The 17,275-nt window shown below is 42.8% G+C and overlaps 1 protein-coding gene across 4 annotated transcripts in view; it reads right to left on the bottom strand.

Moving 5' to 3' along the window:
* Window positions 1-14,409, bottom strand: part of cop1 (COP1 E3 ubiquitin ligase) — a 167,585-nt gene extending 153,176 nt beyond the window's left edge. For 3 of the 4 annotated variants that reach the window (XM_059984959.1, XM_059984960.1, XM_059984961.1), the window contains exon 1: window positions 14,135-14,409. In XM_059984959.1, coding sequence (XP_059840942.1) covers window positions 14,135-14,340 — 206 coding nt within the window. In that variant the 5' untranslated portion in view covers window positions 14,341-14,409. Of the gene's footprint in view, window positions 1-4,197; window positions 4,263-14,134 lie in introns of all 4 variants that reach the window. The other variant, XM_059984962.1, reaches the window with a different exon arrangement.
* Between the last annotated feature and the right edge of the window lie 2,866 nt (window positions 14,410-17,275).

Genomic DNA, 17,275 nt, shown 5'->3' with positions numbered 1-17,275 from the left:
GTTACTGGAATTATACTATAGACCACCCAAACAGTGCAGGATCTCAAGCTGTTGAAACACAAGATTTTGATAGTAACACACACACACAAAATGCTGGAGGAACTCCAGGTCAGCCAGTATCTATGGAAATTAATAAACGGTTGGGCCAAGACCCCTCTTCAGGAATAGAAAGCAAGGGAGAAGACACCCGAATAAAATGGTGGGGAAGGAGAAGGAAGATAGCTAGAAGGTATAACTAGATAGATGAGGCCAGGTGAGTAGGAATGCCAAAGGGCTGGAGAGAAAGGAATCTGATAGGAGAGGAGAGTGGACTATAGGAACAAGGGGTCCTAAAGGGAGGTGATAGGCAGATGAGAAGAGATAAGAGGCTACAGTTGGTAAGACAAGAACAGCGGAAGGGAGGAGAAACAGTTTTTTTTAAACCAGAAGGCAACATCGACATTCACACCATCAGCTTGGAGGCCACCCTGACGGAATACAGGGTGTTGCTCCTCCATCCTGAAGGTGGCCTCATCTTGACACAAGAGGCAGCCGTGGACCAATAGTAGGTAATTTTAACTTCTCACATATTGACTGGGACTCCCATATTATAAAAGAGCAAATATGCTCAGGGAAGTTTCCTTAATCAGTACATAGAAATCCTATTAGAGGGAGTGTGATGCTATATCTCCTATTAGGGAATGAGACAGGGTAGGAGACAGAAGTTAGTAAAGGGGAACAGCAAAGAGGTCATGGACCATATACAGATTACAGAGAAAGTGCTTGCCATTTTGAGGCAAATTAGGGTGGCAAATCCCCATGGCCTCCCATAGGACCCCATGGGAGGTTAGTACAGAAAATGCATGGGCCCCAGCAGAGGATTTTAAAATACAGTCAGCCCTCCTCATCCGCGGGCTCCGCGTGCGCAGATTCAACCAATTGCGGATTGCGAAAACCCAGAAGTTCTGTTTGGGGTGAAAGGTTAAATGTTTAAGGAGAAATGTTGAAATTGAACCTGCATCCGTCACATCTGCTGGCAGCTCATTCCACATTCTTAGATTTGAATAGGTACATAGATGGGAGGGGTATGGAGGGCTATATTCCAAGAATAGGTCAATGGGTCTAGGCAGATTAATAGTTCAGCATGGACTAAATGGGCCGGAGAGCTTGTTTCTGTGCTGCAGTGTTCTATGACTCAATGACATGCTCCCTAGTACTTGGTATTTCAGTCCTGGGAAGAAACGACACTGGCTCTCTACGCCTCTCATATTTTTATAAATTTTGATCAAATCTCCCCTCATCCTCTGCCACTCTACAGAAAATAGTCACAGCCTGCCCAACCTCACCTCACAGCACATCCTTCAAACCAGGTAATATCCTGGTAAACCTCCTCTGCATGCTGTTCATCGCCTCCACATCCTTATAATGAGGCAAGCAGAACTGAACACAATACTCTAAATGTGGCCTCACCACGTTTATAAAGCTATACATAACTACCTGATTCTCATATTCAACATCTCAACCAAAGAAAGCAATCATGACATTTTCCTTCTTTACCCCTTTATCAGGTTTGTGACCACTTTTAGGGAATCATATCTGGAACTCACTATCCCTAGTGCATCAACCCTGTTAAGATCTTGCCACTAGCAGTGTGAGTAACATTAATTGTGTCATCTCTCTCCATTTGACCAAAGTGCCATTTCACTCATAACTGTGACTGTCCTTTGGAGCTCTATACACTATTCACAACACCGTTTTTGTCATCTGCAATATACTCACACACTACCACATTTTCATCTAAATCAATTAAATATGAAAAACAGTGGCCCCAGTACCAATCACGCTGCAGCACTACCAAAGACCTCAATCCAGACTAAGAACCATCCACCAATGCCCCCTATCTTCTACAGGCAAGACAATTTTGGTTACACTTTTTCTGGATGAGCCAACCATGCAAGACTTTTTTGAATGCTTCACCAAAATTCGGATCTACAACATCCACTGCTCAGCCTTCAATCACCTTCAACACTTCCTCAAAAAGCTCACTTTAGACAGATGTGACTCCCTGCACAAAGCCTTGCTGACTATTTCTAAGTAGATATTGGTTATAACATCTCCTTGCTCAAACAGGCACATCTCGAGGATGCATTTACATCCCGTTGTTGAACTCTCCACACAGATGACTGCGTGGCTAGGCACAGTTCAACCACAACCTACATGTTTGCCAATTACATACTGTCGTACGCAAAACCTTAGATGGAACAAGATGAAACAAATCAGCTGATTGAGTGGCGTCGCAAAAAGGAACTTAACAAAACTTAATAAAAGCAAGACCATGAAATAGATTGTGGCCTTCCAGGAAGAGGAACTTGAGATGACAAATACCAGGCCACAATAAGGGGTCAATAGTGGCAAAAAGTGTGCAGCTTCAAGTTCCTAGGCATCAACATGTCAGAGGACATAGTGTGGGCCCAACACATTGATACAATCATGAAGGCAAGCCAGCAGCTATACTTCATTAGCAGTTTGAGGAGATTTGGTGTCAGCAAAGACTCAAGGAGATTTCTACAGATGTTCAGTGGAGAGTATTGTAACTGGCTGCATCACAGTCTGGTATGGAGGCTCCTATGTTCAGGATCAAAAGAGGCTCAAGAGAACTGTAGACTCTGCTAGTTCCATCACAGGCAGAATCTGCCCAGCATCAAGGGTAACTTCAAAAGACGATGCCTCAAGAAGGCAGCATTCATGATTACAGACCCTCACCATCTGCCTCCTTCTCATTACTATCATTAAGAAAGAAGTACAGAAGCTTGAAGACGCACAGACAAGATTTTAGGAACAGCTTCTCCTCTGGCACCAGATTTTTGAATGGTCTGTGATCATTAACACACTATTCCTCTTTTGCATTATCAGATTCAGGTTTGTTGTCATTGACATAAGTCATGAAATTTGCTGTTCTGTGGTAGGACATTACAAGCGTAACAAATTGCTGCAAGTTATAATAAAAATAAATAGCGTGGAAGTATCCATGGATCATTCAGAAGACTGGTGGCAGAGGCAAGAAGCTGTTCCTAAAACACTGAGTTTGAATCTTCAGGCTTCTTCACTCACTATAGCAATGGATGCCACTTTTCTGAGGCACCGCCTTTGGAAGACGTCCACGGTGCTGGAAGGCTAGTGCCCATGATGGAGCTGTCTGAGCTTGCAACTTTCTGCAGCTTTTTCTGATCCTGTGCATTGCCACCTCCATATCTGATGGTAATGCAACCAGTCAGAATGCATTAGACCAAACACAGTACACCTGTAGAAATGTGCTGGACTCTTTGGTGATACACTAAATAGACCATAAGACATAGGAGCAGGAACAGGCCATTCAGCCAATCAATTCTGCTCCACCATTCCATCATGGCTGATTTATTATCCCTTTCAACCCCTTTCTCGTACTTCTCCCAATAATCTTTGACACTTACTAATCAAGAACCTATTAATTTCTGCTTTCAATATACCCAATGACTTGACCTCCACAGCTGTCTGTGGCAATGAATTTCACAGATTCACCACCCTCTGGCTAAAGAGATCGAAAGGGATGTCCTTGTATTTTGGGACCATGCCCTCTGATCCTACACTCCCACTATTAGAAACATCCCCTCCATATCTGCCAATGAAGGACTTTCAGTATTCAGTGGGTTTCAATGAAATCCTCCAATTCTTCCACCAAGTACAGGCACAGAGTTCCCCAAAACTGCTAATGAAGTAAAGCCAGTGAGCTTTACCTGTGATTGTATCAATACGGAGAGCCCATATTTAGTATTTATTTTAATTACTATTTACCATTTCTTGTAACTTATAATCTTTATGTTCTGCACTGTACTGCTGCCATAAAACAACAAATATCATTATATACAGTATGCCAGTGATAATAGACCCTATTCTGATTCTTCTCCAAATACTTAAAAGTTCTACCCCTAAGAATCCTCTCAAATAACTTCCCTGCCAGTGATGCGAGATTCACTAGTCTATGATTTCCAGGACTATCCCTGTTTCTCTTCTTGAATACAGGAACAACATGAGCTACCCACCAATCCTCTACACCACACTTGTGACTCATGAAGATGCAATGATCTTGGTCAAGTCTCCAGCAAATTCATTTCTTACCCCTCTCAGTTATTTAGGGTATATCCCATCAAGCCCCAAGAACTTAATGTTACCTCTTCTTACCCTAATCTCGAAATGCTCCAGCGTCTTAGCATGCTCCATTCATTTGCTACATCCTTCTCGGTAAACTAAAATGTAAATAAAATACTAATTTAGGATTTCACTCAAATCCTTCACCTTTAAGCATGTTACTCCTTTATCCTTGACTGGTCCTAACCTCTTCCTTGTTATCCTCTTGATCTTGATGTATCAGTAGAATGCCTTAGGATTTAATTTAATCCTACTGGCCAAGGACTTTACGCGACCACTTATTGCTCTCCTGAGTTACCTTCTGGCTCCTTTATAGTGCTCAAGCATCCTGCTTCATTCCAGATGCATAAGCCTTACATATTCTTCCTTCTTCTCAACTTAATTAACAACCTTTATCATCATGCAAGATTCCTGTACCTTGCCATTTGTGCCTTTCCTTCTTACTGGAACAAACTATTCTGAACTCTGTGCAGCGGTTTTTGAACAACCTCACATCAATTATGGATTTTCTCAAAAACAACTCTGCCCAAATAATTCTCCCTGGGTCCTGGTTAACATTATCCTAATTTGCTGCCTCCCAATTTAATACTTTTTTGCAAGGTTCATTCTTATCCTTATTTGTAGCTACCTTAAAACTCCAAGTTGTGATCACTATTTCCCAAGTGTTCACCAACTGAAGGGTCAGTCACCTGGCCAAGAACATTCCCCAGTACAGCCTCTTCTTGAGATGGACTAGCCACATACAGCTTCAAGAAACTCTCTTGGACATGTGTTAACAAATTCTGCTCTATCCAAACTTGTTTCACTAAAGAGTTCCAGTCTACAGTGGAGAAGTTGAAGTTATCCACAAATATTTTTGCACCTTTACATAATCTGCTTGCTTATCAGCCCTTCAGTGTCCCTATGACTATTTGGGAGTCAATAGTAAAATCCTATTAACTTTATTATTTGAATTCTGCCCATGTAGTCAATAACACCCCCCCCCCATCAAGTGTACAAGCTCTGATATTGCCCCTCACGAATAATGCAACCCTTCTCCTTCATATCGCTCCATCTCTTCTAAAACATCAAAACACTGGAGCATAACACTAAGGATCATCAAATGAGAACCCTCACTTCAACTCAACGCATTCTATATCTAACACACACAACAGGAGTCCTGTGCGAAATACCAGAGAAAATCAAGGTTGGACAAAGGTGCAGTGCCTCAAGGAAAATGGCCAATACCACAGGTCAGTAGAAAATAGTTAACAACACTTTAACAAAAAAAAACTCCCTCTCATCAAAACTAGTTTATGAAAATGTCAGGCATGAAACACCTTAAATAAAAGGCATTAGTTAAGTATTAAAGAGCACTGTGCACAGTTCTACTCACCACAACCTGGAAAGATGCAGTAGAAACAGTGAGAATGATGAAGAATTCCCCCGACTGCAGTTATAAGGAAAATTCTCACTGGAATAAAGGAAGTGGAGGATGACCTTATAGAAGTTTACAAAATAATTATGGGGATAGGTCAGAATCTCTTCTCCCAAGGTTTTGGACTCTAGATGTAGAGGGCACAGGGTTAAAGTGAGAAGGGAGAAATTTAAATGAGTAAAGATAATGAAAAACAGAACTGCTCCACAGGTTAAGGTCCTAAACGAGCAGGACCAATTTTGAGAGTTGGATCCTGCAGAGGTCAATTGGGTGAGACAGTTTGCAGATAAAGATGATTAGTGAGTGGAATGCTTTAACAGGAGTCCAGGTGAAGCAATGCTCCTGTCAGACAAAAGAGCAGGCTGTATGGAAAAGGATGTTATGTGGCTCCAATCAGGGAAAAGGAGGCATACATCAGGTTTAGGCCATCGAGAACAAGTGATTCCTTAATTGTTTTTAAGTTCAGGAGTGCACAAGAAGGAAATTGGACAGGGTTAAGATGGGGGAATTGAGGTTTTAGCAAAGAGAAGAGCATTAAAGCAAAGTTTTTGTTAAGTTCTCTTTCTTTTTTCCATTATTGCACAGTTAGGTGGTATGCTCCTCTTGTACCCAGTATCCCTGATGAGTATACCTGAAAGAGTGCATCCAGCCGCAGCTCCTTACAAACTGCATCAGGGAACTGGAGCTGGATGATCTACACATCATTCAGGAGAGAGGGGTTTATTGACAAGAGTTACAGGGACACAGTTACTCTTAAGTTGCATGATGTGGGAGGCCTTCAAAAGTGAAATATTAACAGTGCAGTGTTTGTCTGTTCCCGGTAGAAAAACAAGAGGATAACAGCTAGGGAACTTTGGTTTGAGGGATCAAATGAAAGATGGAGGAGATCTTAATTTTGCTTTGTGTGTCTGCATTTACTCACGAGATAGACATGGAGTCTGTACAAGTGTTGAAAAATAGTAAAGTTCCTGGACAATATCTGGATTACAGAAGAGGAAGCTTGCTGTCTTGAGACAAATTAGGGTGGATAACTTTATTTTTATTTACAGAGATACAGCCGGATTAGGCCCTTCAAGCCACGCCGCCCATCAATCCTTGATTTAACCTTAGCCTAATCATAGATTAATTTACAATGACCAATTAACCTACCAACTGGTACATCTTTGGATTCTGGGAGGAAACCAGAGCACCCGGAGGAAATCCACAGTTACAGGGAGAACATACAAATGCCTTACAGGTAGCCGCAGGAATTGAATCTGGGTCGCTGGTACTGTAAAGCATTGTGCTAACCACTATGCAACCATGTCACCCCTACAAAAATTTCTAGTGTTTTTCAAGTTGTCCCCTCAGACCTTGCAGGAGGCCAGTGCAGAAACTGCAGGGACTCTGCAGAAATATTTAAAACATCCTTCGCCATGCATGAAGTGCCAGAGAGTGGAAGTTTACAAATGTTCTGTCATTTAAAAAAGGCTCCAAGAATAAGCCAGAAAATTATAGGCGACTGAGCCTGATGTCAGTTGTGGGTAAATTATTAGAAGGTATTCTACGGGAGAGGATATTTGGATAGACAGGGCTTCATTAGGATACTCAACATGGCTTTGTATGTGTGGTAGGTCATGCCTGGCCAATCTTATAGCAGTGTGTTCCTGGCACCTACCACTCTCTGTAAATTAAGAACTTGCCTTGCACACCTCCCTTTAAAATTTCTCCCTCCCACATTACAAGCACGTCCTCCAATATTCAACAATTCCACCCTGGGAAAAAGACCAACTGTCCATCCTAAAAGTGCCTAGGCCCTTCATCAGGACTAATGTAATGGCAACTGCAAGACTTTCTTGAGAGGGAAAGCAAACAGCTAGAGGTTATTGCACATTACAAATAAGATAGGCAGAGCAGGGATGAGATCCTACAGAATGACTAGAGGAAGTTTAGTAAGAAGTTAAGAATGACCAAGTTAACCTTGAGGTTTGCTATCTCCAACCTCCAGTAATCTCCAGATTACTCCCAGTACCATATGCTTGTGAGGTCAAAAACAGGATAGGCCAAATGAATTTTAGCTGAGAAGCTGGGACAGGGATTCAGGTTCTTGGGTAACTGTGATCTCTTCTAGGGCAGAGGGACAAGTTGCACTTGATCCATATCCTTGCAGAAAAATTTGCTAATGCTACGTGGAAGGATTTAAACTAGGATGTCATGGGGGATAGGACTCACAGCAAAAATTAAGACATGGGATAAAGCAGCGAGAACAAGTTTAGAAATTAGTATAGTGAAAGGCATAGTAAAAGGCAGGAAAAGGAATACTCAGTTAAACTGCATTTAATTTAGTGCACTAAGTTTAGCACGCAAGGCAGAAAAGCCAGGAAGTCAATCAGCTGAGGATTGGGATGTTACAGCCCTAACAGAAACATGCCCGAGACAAGGGCAGATCTGGCAGCTCAATAATCCAGGACACAGATGCTACAGGCATGACAGAGGTACAGGCAAGTGAAGTGGTGTTGCCTTTACATAAGGGAGGAAATAACTGCAGTGCTTAGAGATGACATTCTTGTGGAATTGCCCAGTGAGGTCATAATTATAGAAGTTAGAAACAAAAGGTTACTCTAGTGTAGAATTGCCGGGGGAACTGAGGAGCAGATGCACAAAGATATTGCTCAGCAATGCAAGAATAAAACAATTTTCATTAATCAGAGATTTCAATTTCTGCAGTATTGACTAGTCAGGATGTCAAGGGCCCAAATTGGGTAGAATTTGTTAAATGTGTCCAGGAAAGTTTCTTGAGTCAAACTATAGAGCAGTGGTTTCCCAAGTGGGCAATATTGCCACCCCAGTCGTATTTTGTCTGATTTATGACGACATCTGAACTTCCCCCTTTATTGATCGCAATACTTCAGGTTGGAATTAAATAAAAGGCAATTGACTGTAGTCACTGATACATAATGAAGATGGCAAAAGCAGACCAAATGAAATAGAAGTGTAGACAGTAGCGTACGCAGTATCTGAAATATGGATTGATGCCAGCACCAAGCAATTAACTTGCAAAATGCTTTCAAATGAAGCAATGAAACTGTCCAGGCTCCTTGAACGTTACTCAGATAAAGTAAACTAGATCCTGTCTTATTTTCAGCCACTTTGTGAAAACTTACAGAAACAGTAAACACTTCAAAAGATGTTTGCAAACACCTAACAAAACAGTGATGGTTTGCAGGCTTCATACAACATTTCACTGCTTATTACTAAATCTGGAAAGGCCCATACATGGAGAAGAATTGATTCTGTCAACAGTAAGGTAGGTTCTGAGTAGGGTCCTGCATAAGTCACCAGACTAAATAATTAAAGCAATTCCATTCAGCCATAGCTCTGTTCAAAGACAAATGAAATATCTGAAAATGTGGAAGACACATTGTGCAACATGTGCAATTTGCTCTGCAGTTGGATGAGTCAAATTTGTTAGGCAATGAATCTTTCTTCTTGGTTATATTTGCTTCATAAATGATAAAAGTATGGTTCAAGAGATTTTATTTGCAAGGGGGCGTGAAACGGATAGGAAAGAGAAGCCAATATTTCAAGTTGCTGAGTAATTTTTCCAAAGAAAACAACAACCTGTTCACCAACATTGTTGTTTGTGCAACGGATGGGGTACCATCAATGACAAAATGGGGTGAGGTGATTATTTTCTTCAAAAAAATTTGTACCCAACATATTTACCATTCACTATGCAAGTCACAACATCTTTTTGAAAAATATCTGTGATTGGCTGCACAAATAATTAAATACTTAAATATTTAATAATTAAATACAAAATCAAGTCACATGCTCTGATTTTGATTATTTCAGAAGTTGTGTTGAGAATGATGAACAGTTTGAACTCTGCTGTTGCACACAGAAGTTAGATGGCTCTCAAAAAGAAAATGCCTGTAATGCTTTTATGAGCTTTCTGAAACAATGAAAAAAAATCTTTGAAGATTGAAATGCTTCATTTTATAATCAATTCAAGATTTTTAGGCATGACATTGCTTATTTGTCAGAATTATTCACAAAATTTAATGAAATCAACTTCAAAGAAATTGCGTGAATCTCATCAAAATCAAATCCACTGTTCCTATATTCTTGTCCAAATTTTAAGTGCAACAATGGCCACCTCGACCTTCTCCCATTTCCAAGCCAGAGGTGGAAGAGAAAGAAAAATACTAGATAATCTTCAAATATATTGTGTCCACCTGGTGAGCTGCATGAAGACATGATAGAGATTTCAGTATCTTCTCTCAATCCAAATTCGAGATTAGGTAATAAATCCATTCCTGAACACTTGTAATGAAGAATTAACAGGAAAGATGGAAACAGAACTAATCTCACTGCAAAATGACTGAGCTGAAGCTGAGGTTCAAGAAATCGTATCAAGACTTGTGGTTGCAGTAATAAATCTCTGAACACTATCCTGCAGATAGAGCCACAGGTTAGGATCCCAATTTTAAGGGAATTAGGCAGGAACTATTAGATGTCACTTCGGGGAACCCAACAGAGGGGGTAGGAACAAAGAGCAACCTTTCAGGAGTGAGATATCCAAGTCCGGGGTAGGATGTTCCTGTTAGGATGAAGGATAAATCTAGCAAATGTCAGGAATACTGGTTTATGAGAGTTATTGAGCCGCTGGACAAGAAACAGCATACATTGGATTTAGGAGGTTAAAAACGAATGAATCCCCTGATGACTATAAAAAAGATTAAGACTATTCGAAGAGTGCAATCTGGCAGGTAAGGTTAAGGAAAATCCCGAAAGAACCTACAGCTATATTATGAGTAAAATGGTTGCTAGGGAGAGAGGAGGCCTCCTAGTAGGGCTGCCTATGTCTCAAGCCATAGGAGATGGGAACGAATTTTAATGAATATTTCTGTGTTTACTGAGGAGGAAATCATGGTTACTCAGATAAGAGAAACAACTATATCAAATGTCTTAGCCTCCACAGTCATTTGTGATAATGAATTCCACAATTCACCACATTCAGGCAAAGAAACACTTTCTCACCTCTTTTCTAAATGGTCATCATTCTATTGTGTGGATGTACTTTCTAGTCCTAACCCCTCTCAGCACAGGAAGTTTGGAGATGTCAAGGGTAAGTTTTTTATTAAACGAAGGGAGTGGTGAGTGTGTGGAATGGGCTGCCGGCGGTAGTGGTGGAAGCGGAAATGACAGGGACTCCTGGATGGCTACATGAAGCTGAGAAAAATAGGTTATGGGTAAAGCCTAGGTAGTTCTAAGGTAGGGACATGTTCAGCACAGCTTTGTTTTGACGTTTCTTTGTATCATCTCTATGTCCACTCTATCATGGCCTTTCAATATTGTGTAGGCTTCAATAAGATTTTCACTGCAACCCCACCTCCCAAATTCTAAACTCAAGTACATGCCCACAGCAACTAAACATTCCACATACATTAATCCTCCCTTTCATTCAACGATCATTTTCATAAACCTCCTCTGGACCCTATCCAATGCCAGCACATCCTTCCTTCGATATCAGGCATTTTCACCCAAAGAACTGGATGTTTTGTGCTTTTTTTTTTTTTTTACACACTGTTCTCTGTAAACTCTGGATATTTTTGCCCATGAGATTAGCAGTTTCTGAGATATTCGAACTACCCCATCTGGCACCAACAATCATTCTACAAAGTCACTTAGATCATCGTTCTTCCCCCATTGTAATGCCTGGTCTGAGCAACAAATGAACCTCTTGACCATGTCTGCATGCTTTTACACACTGATTTGCTGCCACTTGACTGGATGATTAGATAATTACATTGATAAGGTATACAAGTGTACCGAATAAAGTAGCCACTGATTGTACATCTTTTTTATTGATCAATAATAGGTTATTGATTAAAACAAAGAACAAAACAGGGATTCAGTGAACAAGGTAAAGCACGTTACAAGATAATATTTCTAACAAAAGGCAAGACCATCCAATCAACCAACTCATTGGGGTATTTCAAACTATTTATTGAAAGATCCAGCACAGTAACAGGTGCTTCTGACCCAACAACCCTGCATTGTCTAATTACACCCATGTAACAATTAACCCACTAATCCACACATATTTAGAATGCAAGAGGAAACTGAAGCATCTGGAGGCCACAATAAAGTGGCCAGCGAGAGAAAAGTAGTAGGCACAACACTGAGCCCTATGGATCAGATACCAGCAATGAACCAGAAAGGTCCCTTTGTTCACACTCTGCCTTTTGCCAGTCAGCCAATGTTCTGTCCATGCTAGCATCTTTCCTGTAAAGTTCGGTTCTTATTTTGTTTAACAGACTCATGCATGGCATATTGTTCAAGGCCTTTTAAAAATCCAAGTAAACAACATCCACTGAGTCTCCTTTGTCTATTCTGTCTGTAATTTCCTCAAAGATTTCAAACAGATTTGACAAACAAGATTTTCCCATGCTGACTTCAGCCTGATCTATCATGCACCTCCAAGTACCTTGAGACCTCATCCTTAATAATGCATTCTAACATCTTGCCAACCACTAAAGTCAAGCTAACTGGCCAATAATTTCCTGTCTTTTGTCTTCCTCCCTTCTTGAAGTACTGACATTAAGAAGGGCAGCATGACAAGCCAAATAACTACAAGGCAATTAGCCTAACATCAGTAGTGGTGAGGGACAGAATCTAACAGCATATAGTCAAAGTATGATTAGGATTTAGCAAAGGCTTTGTGCACAGAAAGTCTTGCTTGATGCACCTTTTAGAGCTTTTAAAAGAATGAAAAAAGATATGAGGGTAGAACATGTTGTCTATCACAAGCAAACTCACCAAACCTCGGACTCAGGAAGCTAATGCCTGCTTCTGCAAATGGTTCTTTGATTTGCTAAACAACAGTCTACAGTCAGTAAAGGTAAGCAAAGGTAAAAAGGTAATTATTCTAAACACTGGTGCTACACAAGACTCAAGTCCACAGACCCCTACTCTACTCCCACTGATATGGCTGTGCAGCCAGATTCTGCTCTAACTCCATCTACAAGTTTCCAAGTACTAATACTATAGTGGAACACATCTCAAATAACAATGAGTTTATGTACAGGAAGGAAAAAGAGATTCATGACAACCACCTCAATGTCAACGAGGGCTGGTAATGGTATATGTGACAATAATAAACTAACATCATTTGAAGTTTGGCAAGGCCTTCAAGGCCCTATACAGTAGGCTGCACTGGAAGGTTAGATCCCATGGAATCCAGCCGGAGCTGGCTGGGTACTTTCAAATTAACTTGGAGGTTGAAAGCTGAGGGTGGTGTTGAAAGTTGTTACATGAAATGGACACTGGTGACTTGCCAGAGCGATAGGTATTCCTTGCTTATAAAAATGATTAGAATGGTGAATTGTTACCTCTTCATATAAATTATTTGATTGCAAAGCCACAGGGCTTGATCAGCAAGTTTGACTAATGGAAAGCATCACAGATAATGTAAAAAAAAGCATTCAGCACGTTGGCTTTTCATTAGTAAGGGCAGTAAATGTAAGAGTTGGGACATTATTTTGCAGTTGTACAAGTCTTTGGTGAGGCTACACTTAAGAGTACTGTATAGAATTTTGTCATGTTGTTATAGGAAAAATGGGGTTAAACTAGAAAGTACAGAAAATATTTACAAGGATGTCCCAGGACTCCATAGCCTGAGGGAGAAGCTGGCCAGGCTAGCTCTTTTTTCTTTGGTGCGTGGAGAATGAGGGACAAACTTACAGAAATGTTTAAAGCTATGAAGGGCTTAAAAGAGATTCATGATAACAATCTTTTCCCCAGGCTGAGGGTGAGAGGAGAAACATTTAAAAGGGACCAAGAGGCAACATGTGATATATGGAATGAGCTGCCACATTTAAGAATGAGTTGGACTAGTACATGAAGAGAGAGGCAGGGAGGAATATGGACCAAAACAGGAAATTTGGACGAGGTGGGTGGGACTGGTGACCATGGACCCAAAGGGCCGAGGTGTCTACATTCATGATGTACTGCTCTATGACTGTAGGCCCACTGCCTCCCCGTATGTGTAGAAATGTGACAGTCTGGGCAACCACCACCCTCTCAGACAAGTTTCCATTCGTACCTTCGCCAAACAAAAGTCTTGATCACTGCACTTGACCTCAGCAGCATTTGCTGTCCAAACTTGACCAGGTGTCTGGTCAACACAAACCCTCTTCCTGCTCATCCACTGCAGCAGGAACCAGACAGTAATTACTGAACAGGATTCACAGTGAGGCCGGGGATGCACCGCTAAGCCGCCAGCGGACAACTCTTAGTGTCCAAAGCGTGGGAGCTGCTCTTACATACCGACTCGGACCTTCCTCCTTCCCCTTACTCGTCGCTGCGGGGTGAGGCTGACTCCCAAGGCGGGGAGTCTCATGCGGCCCTTAAGCAGGTGTGGGGTGCCGCCGCAACCCGAAGCCTAATGCCAAGGGCCAGGCTCGAGTCGCCCAGTGCCGGAGAAGAGTCATGTCTCGTCTCACTCGCCCTCCACTCCTCCCCCCTCCCTCTCTCCCTCCCAATCAGCCCTCATCCCCATGCCCTCACCACACGAAGTCGCTGTTCTTGTCCTCGTACGAGTTCACTAGGCCATTGAGGAGCGGCCTCTTCTTGCTGCCAGAGGCAGGCGCCTTGCCGGGCCCGCGGCTGCTGCCCGGGGCGGGGGCCGAGCCGGGAGCAGAGGCGCCGCCCACCGAGCTAGGCCCAGTGCCGGTCCCGGGCTGTGGGCTCGAACTGTGGCGGTTACTCGCCATGTCCGCGCTCGGGCACAGCACGCACAACACCGCCAACCGCCGGAAGGTGAGTGCACGGCATCCTGGGAGTCGTAGTCCTGGAGTCCGGAAGTGGCCGGAGTCTGAGGTGGGAGGGACGTATGAACAGGGAGGCGCCTGCTGTGGGCGGGACTTACCACGAGTGGTCTGTGGCCTCTGGATGGACAGCGGTCCTGTCCAGTGTGGAACGAGAACTGGGCAAAGAATGCGGCGTGAGTGAGCGTTATATGGGCGGGGCAAAATAAATGTAGGTGGGGTCAGATCTGCGCCCCTAGAGTTGGTGCAGAGGATTGCCTGCTTCCAAAGACCACAGAAAATGGAAAGCGGTGGAGTTTGTTTCCAATGCAGGAGCTCCTTCGGGGGCACTGGCCGGTCAGGAGAGTAGGTTCTTAGCACCTCTGGCTTTTCTGGTGTCCTGTCGGACGAGCTTAGTATCTCGCCTCTGAAATTGGACAGACCGAGATTTGGACGTCCAGTAACTTCGAGCGATATTCTTGCCAATGATTCTGCCCCGTCTTTGCCACTTACAAGCGAACATCTATTAGAATCAGGCTTATAGTCACTGACGTACGTCGTGAAATGTGTGGTTTTGCGGAAGCGGTGCAATACATAAAATGATAAACAGCAAAATGAGGTGGCAACCGTAGATCATTCAGAAATCTAATGGCGGAAAGGAAGAAACTGTTCCTAAAATATTGTGTGCGCGTCTTCAGGCTCGTGTACCTCCTTTTTGATAGTAATAATAGAGCTAAACTTGGCTGGTGGGGGTCATTAATAATGGATGCCTCGGTTTTGAGGCATCGCCTTTTGAAGATGACCTTGATGGAGGGAGGTGAATGCCCAAGGTAGAGAGAGCTAGATGAAACCCCTCCCCAGCTCTTTTTTCTGATTATGTAGCAGCCTCCATACTTATTAGTGATACAATAAATCAGAATACCTTCCCCAGTACATCTGTACATATTTTCTAGTTTTTGGTGACATAAGGCATAGGAGCAGAATTGGGCCATTTGGCCCATCTGATCATAGCTAATCCTTTTTTTTACCCCTCCTCAGCCCAACTCCCCAGCCTTCTCCCCATAACCTTTGATGCCATATCCAATCAAGAACCTAGCAAACTCTGCCTTAAATACATCCAACAACTGGGCCTCCACAGCTGTCTGTGGTAATAAATTCCACAAACACACCACACTCTGGTGAAAGAAATTGCTCTGCATCTTTGTTTTAAATGGATGCCCCTCTATCCTGAGGCTGTGCCCTCTTGTCCTAGACTCCCCCACCATGGGAAACATCCTTTCCACATCTACTCTGTCTCGGCCTTTCAACATTCAAAAGGTTTCAATGAGATCCCCGCCCCCATTCTTCTAAATTACAACGAGTACAGACCCAGACCTATCAAACATTCCTCGTGTGATAACCCTTTCATTCTCAGAATCATCCTTGTGAACCTCCTCTGAACCCTCCCCAATGCCAACACATCTTAGATGAGAAGCCCAAAACTGTTCACAGGGTGAGGCCTCACCAGTGCCTTATAAAGCCTCAGCATCACATCCCTGCTGTTATATGCTAGACCTCTTGAAATGAATGCTAACGTTGCATTTGCCTTCCTCACTACTGACTCTACCTGCAAGTTAACCTTCAGGATGTTCTGCACAAGGACTCCCAAGTCACTTTGTATCTCAGACTTTGGATTTTCTCCCCACTTAATAAAGTATTAATGGTAAGACTCTTGGCAGTGTGGAGGATCGGGGGAACTTGGGGTCCGAGTCCATAGGACGCTCAAAGCAGCTGCACAGATTGACTCTGTGGTTAAGAAGGTATACGGTGTACTGGCCTTCATCAATCATGGAGTTGAATTTAGGATCCGAGAAGTAATGTTGCAGCTATATAGGACCCTGGTCAGACCCCACTTGGAGTACCGTGCTCAGTTCTGGTTGCCTCACTACTGGAAGGATGTGGAAGCCATAGAAAGGGTGCAGAGGAGATTTTCAAGGATGTTACCTGGATTGAGGAGCGTGCCTTATGAGAACAGATTGAGTGAACTTGGCCTTTTCTCCTTGGAGTGAAGGAGGATGAGAGGTGACCTGATAGAGGTGTATAAGATGATGAGAGGTATTGATCATGTGGATAGTCAGAGGCTTTTTCCTGGGGCTGAAATGGTTGCCACAAGAGAGCACAGGTTTAGTGCTTGGGAGTAGGTACAGAGGAGCTGTCAGGGGTAAGTTTGTTACGCAGAGTGGTGAGTGCGTGGAATGGGCTGCTGGCAACAGTGGTGGAGGTGGATACGATAGGGTCTTTTAAGAGCCTTTTGGATAAGTGCATGGAGCTTAGAAAAATAGAGGGCTATGGGTAACCCTAGTAATTTCCAAGGTAAGGACCTGTTCAGCACAACTTTATGGGCTGAAGGGCCTGTATTGTGCTGTAGGTCTTCTATGTCTAGTGAATAATCTGCACATTTATTTCTACTACCAAAGTGCATGACCATGCATTTTCCAATATTGTATTTCAATTGCTACTCTCTTGCCTATTCTACTAATCTAAGTCCTTCAGCAGCCTACCTGTTTCCTCAACATCACCCGCCCCTCCACCAATCTTCATACCATCTGCAAACTTGACAAAAAAGTCAATTTCATCATCGAAATCATCTAAAACAGCATAAAAAGAAGCAGTCCCAACACCAACCCCAGTGGAACACCACTAGTCACTGACAGTCAACCAGGAAAGGATCCATTTGTTCCCACTAGCTGCCTCCTATCCATCAGCCAATGTTCTAACCATGCCAGTAACTTTACTGAAATGCCACAAGCTCTTAATTTGGTAAGCAGCCTCATGTGTGGCACTTTGACAAAGGTCTTCTTAAAGTCCAAATATACAACATCTACTGCAGCTGCTCACCCTTCCCATTGCTAACTCCTCAAAG

The sequence above is a fragment of the Hypanus sabinus genome, chromosome 11, assembly GCF_030144855.1.
Source record: "Hypanus sabinus isolate sHypSab1 chromosome 11, sHypSab1.hap1, whole genome shotgun sequence".
Lineage (NCBI taxonomy): Eukaryota > Metazoa > Chordata > Chondrichthyes > Myliobatiformes > Dasyatidae > Hypanus > Hypanus sabinus.
The sequence above is the reverse complement of the archived record's forward strand: the minus strand, read 5'-3'. Positions and strand labels throughout refer to the sequence as shown.